Genomic DNA, 4,714 nt, shown 5'->3' on the forward strand with positions numbered 1-4,714 from the left:
TGAGGAGCTAAGTGTTTTGTGTCTGTACAATCATATCTATATGTGGGGAGGGGGATAGTGTGGGTCATTAAGGAAGATCTTTACACCTTAAAGATGTTATGAAAAGGTACACCAAAGTAAGGTTATTTCTCTTTTACTCTCCTTTTATTCAAAAATAATAAAGCCACATTGATTGTAAAGGGCCATTGATAGACTAGGAGCCTGAGAGATAATCGTGCCCTACCTTTAAAAATATGTAGTCTACCTGAGAAGAAAGTGGCTACAGCACAAAGAAGGTCTTTTGTTTAACCTTAAATACTGGAAGAGTCCTTTGAAATATTTTCCCCTAATTTTCAAGGATGGTTGCCTATCTGCTTTGCCAAAACAGACTGTGCTAAAGGGCTCTGTGGCTTGATTTGGAGGCTCACCTCTAAGAGTTTCTGTCTTGCCAACTTACCATGTGGCCTGAAATTGCTTAATTCCTTGGACTCAATTTTTTTTCACTTTTCCAATGAGATTTATTCAAATGTAAATATGCCTTGAAAGTGCAAGTCAAAATAATTTAGGTCATTATCAGAAAAGAGAAGTTTCAGGCACCTGAGTGGCTCAGGTGGTTAAGCGTCCAACTTCAGCACAGGTCATGACCTCATGGTTCGTGAATTTGAGCGCCATGTTGGGCTTTGTGCTGACAGCTCAGAGCCTGGAGCCTGCTTTGGATTCTGTGTCTCCCAGTCTCTCACTCTGCTCCCCCCCCCCCCCCCGCCCACTCACACACTTGGCCTCTCTCTCTCTCTCTCAAAAATAAACAAACATTAAAAATCTTTTTAAAATAAAAATAAATAAATAAAAGTGAAGTTTCCATGAGCTTGGAACCAGAAAAGGAACCTGGCAGAAGGTTAGACAAAGGGAAAGAGAGGTAGGCGAGAGGTGGCCAAAGTATGGAAAACAACATGGGGGAGGTGCTGAGGGGGAAGTGAAAGTAAACCGTTATACCACACAATTGCCCTCTCACATTTAAGGGTGTAAGGGTTTAATCTCATGGCATCTGAGAGCTGAGCCTTAATAGAGAGAATGTATAGGGTGATACCTACATGACAGGTGAGATAATTAGCAATATAGCATCTTTTATCTTCCCCTTCCCCTTTAATTTAGATTTTGAAAAAAATACTAAGTATCCGCTATTAGCAAGAATGTCAAGTATATGAAATATGAATAAGACACAGCTCCTGCCATCAGGGTTGGCAGAGTTGGCAGTCAGGAAGAAGCACCCGGGGGCACCTGGGTGGCTCAGCTGGTTAAGTGGCAACTTCGGCTCAGGTCATGATTTTGTGGTTTGTGAGTTCCAGCCCCACTTTGGGCTCTGTGTGGATAACTCAGAGACTGAAGCCTGCTTCAGATTCTGTGTCTCCCTCTCTCTCTGCCCTTCCCCTGCGTGCTCTCTCTCTCTCTCTCTTTCTCCCCCTGAAAAATGAATAAACATTAAAAAAAGAAGAAGGGTGATAGGGGGCAAAGGAGAGAGAGAGGGAATGAGAGAGAGAGAGAAGGCAACAGAAAATAATATTTCTATAACTATTGCATTGGAATTAATAGGAGAGCATTTCAGCAGAGACTTAATTCTTTTTCTGTTCATTTTAGATACTTTTGGAGATATTAACCTCACTCTAGGCATGCTGAACATGGAAGATAATATGAGTAAGGTAAGGAAAATAGAGAAAAGTCTCTTTTGCATTTATTTTCTCTAATCGAATCGCAACATTTCATATACCTCTTTCTTTCCCTTGACTTCCTCTTTTCTCTCTGGCTTCTTATGTGGCATTCAATCATTCAGAAGATACAGTTATAATGGAAATCATTATAATGTTTAAACAATGACATTAGTATTTGAAAAATCAGAGTATTCAATTATGGAAGCTAGCAAAAGAATGCCCCTTTCTATAACCTTATACAGGCAGATGTGGTAAGAGGGGGATGTCAGACTCACAACCATGTGGATGAGAGTCTCCTCCTGTATAAGCTGAGACTTCCTAGGAAAATCCCAAAAGATCTCCCCTACTCATCTGTGATGCTGTTTCACAATTAGAGATTTATTTCTCTGGGATGTGAAGGCTTTCTTGGCTTCAAAAACCTTTTATAAAATAGTATCTACCTCCAAGGACACTTGTCTGGGAAGCAGCACACTAGATGCTTCCCAATAGTGAATTGTATTATATTCACTCCTCACACCTTTATGAGGTAGGTATAGCTGTTTCCATTTCACAACTAAGAAGAGTGAGACCCAGAGCAGTGACATGACCAGAACAGCAGGACTACATCCAAACACAAGCCTGTCTGACTTTAAAAAAAAAAAAAAAAAAAAAAAATTGCTCCTAATCATGATTCAATGCAGCCTCCCTGTGAAGGGCAGGGCCTACATACACCTTTATCCGTGGTTCTCAACCCTGAAGTGTATTGGAATCCCTTATTCGAGGGAGTTATTCCACACCTTCAACAGGGGCACAGTACCTCGAAGGCAATAGGCTTGAGGCTGTTGGGCATTTCAGAACACCAGTCTCTCATCTATCAAAGGCCATGTAGCCACCTAAGGGAACTTTCACATAGTGCCTGGCCAAGCCCCATGATTTCTAAAGGTTAAGATCTGTCCAAAAGAATTCACGACTTTCTCTCTACAAGGCGGAACTAAAGCTAAGGGCATAGAAATCTCTCGTAGGATCTAGCTTCATAGCTTATCAGCCTTCTTGGGAATCACAGTGTGCTCCTTATTACCATAGTCACTCCCTAGTGGTAAGAGCAGTAGTTAGGGTAATGGGCATTTCCAGTCCCCTGAGGGCCCTACAACAGTGATTTTCAAGACTTTGATATGTTAGCTAGGGTGCCTCCACCTTCAGTTAGATGTCCTTGAAGTAATGTTGTCAGGTTAAGATAGTTTTCAGAAAGAACTTTGCTTTACATATAAGCCTTCACTCCTAGAGTTGCATATTATGTTCAGGAAGCCCCAATTAAGATATGTAAAATCCATTGTAAAGTAGGAATACATTGCTCAGTTTGATGGTGTTATTCACTTGGACTTAATCTGATTCCTTTAGTTTTGTAACTCAAATTTCTGTGTATGTCCACAGGAAGACATTTATAGTCATCTCACTTCCGTCATTCAGAATACCGACATCTTGGATGATGCAATTGTCCAACGGTTGATTTATTATGCTTCTAAGGACATGAGAGACACCAATGTAAGTTTTATTCTTGATGATGAATCAATGTCAGGGCCAGCAACAGGTCTTTAACTGACCCAGCTGCATCCACGTGGACATTTATAAGCTTCTTGTACATTGCTGTCTGGACCTCAAATCACTTTCATTTGTTCATATATTATTACAATACCTATTATTTATCCCTTCACCGATAAGGAAACTGAGGCAAAGCTAAAAAAGACTTCAGAGATCATATTTACATGTTGATGTAAATGTTGATGCTTAGAGACATTTTATTTTTTTTCAAAGTAACACAGCTATTGACAGAACAAGTAACTAGAACCCAGTTTCCTTTTTCTTCCCATATGAATTATGATTTCTTCATGTGTCTACTTATCTACATACGCTAGGCATTATATCTGAAAAATTATTTCTAGAAATAATTTGAGTCCTAAGATGTTATTTTCTTCCAGAAAGGATTTTTACTTGTTATCTGTGAAGGGTGCTAACAATCCATGATTAATTTCAGGACTTGAGATTTTGGAGCTGGGGTTGGGGGAGGCAGGGCACATCTGTGACTCCAAGCTGGGCTACGGTTCATGGAGGGCCAATTGAACCTTTCATTTAAATGCAGGCTTTTGGGGTCTTAGACCAAAAGATGAGAAGTGGGATGACCAAGGTCTTCCCGTTTGTTAGTACTAAATTCTGTTTATTCTTCCCAAAATACTGCAAAGCAATCCCAACTATAGAACTTATCTCTCCAGATTGCCAATCTTTTCCAGATCTTAATTTAGTAATTCATTCTACCCTTTGTTGTGATGTTTTTATGAGTATATTTTTTAATATCTTGTCCGGCTCTTTTTATTTTCCTCAGCAGGAGAGTTCATCAAATTTACCTAGTTGAGCATTACCAAAAGCAGAAGTCCCTCCAAATATCTCCACTATCAATGATAACTGGATCAGGACAATACTAAAACCTCAAACTCTAGACTCCTGGCCCCATTTCCCTTCCACCATTCCCTTCAGTCTTTCAACTGTAGTGATTCATCACTTAAACACAAAACATAAATCCTAGGTTCATAGTGCCTGGCTAATTAGCAAGAAAACATATATTGACCTCATATTTACAAGAACCTTATTAAAACATGGTTTTAAACATTCATTAAAATTACATCTGGAGGTGCCTGGGTGGCTCAGTTGGTTGAGCTTCTGACTCTTGATTTGGGCTCAGGTCATGATCCCAGGGACATATGGGATCAAGCCCTTCACCGGTCTCCACGCTGAGCATGGAGCCTGCTTAAGATACTCTCTCTCTTTCTTTCTGCCCCTTTTCCGTGCTCGTGCTCCTCTCTTTAAAAAAAATAAATACTGACCCCTACTCTAGGGGCTTCCCCCCCCCCCCCCACTGCCCCCGCTGGGAGAGTAACAGCCTGTTCTCTCTATCCCAAAGCCAGGGGAACTCGTAATATTAGCTAGAGTGTTACCTCTCTGCAAACTCACTCTGCTCTTTCTCTAGTTGTTATCGTTATTTTCCTTTTCTTGCTCAG

General features: G+C 40.5%; 1 protein-coding gene across 6 annotated transcripts in view; it reads left to right on the forward strand.

Annotated features, from left to right (window-relative positions):
• Positions 1-4,714, forward strand: part of MROH2B (maestro heat like repeat family member 2B) — a 71,690-nt gene that overhangs the window by 511 nt on the left and 66,465 nt on the right. For all 6 annotated transcript variants that reach the window (XM_019811451.3, XM_045037704.1, XM_019811443.3 and 3 more), the window contains 2 exons: positions 1,615-1,676; positions 3,096-3,206. In XM_019811451.3, the coding sequence (XP_019667010.2) occupies positions 1,615-1,676; positions 3,096-3,206 (173 nt within the window). The remainder of the gene's footprint in view (positions 1-1,614; positions 1,677-3,095; positions 3,207-4,714) is intronic.

The sequence above is a fragment of the Felis catus genome, chromosome A1 (genome assembly GCF_018350175.1).
Source record: "Felis catus isolate Fca126 chromosome A1, F.catus_Fca126_mat1.0, whole genome shotgun sequence".
NCBI lineage: Eukaryota > Metazoa > Chordata > Mammalia > Carnivora > Felidae > Felis > Felis catus.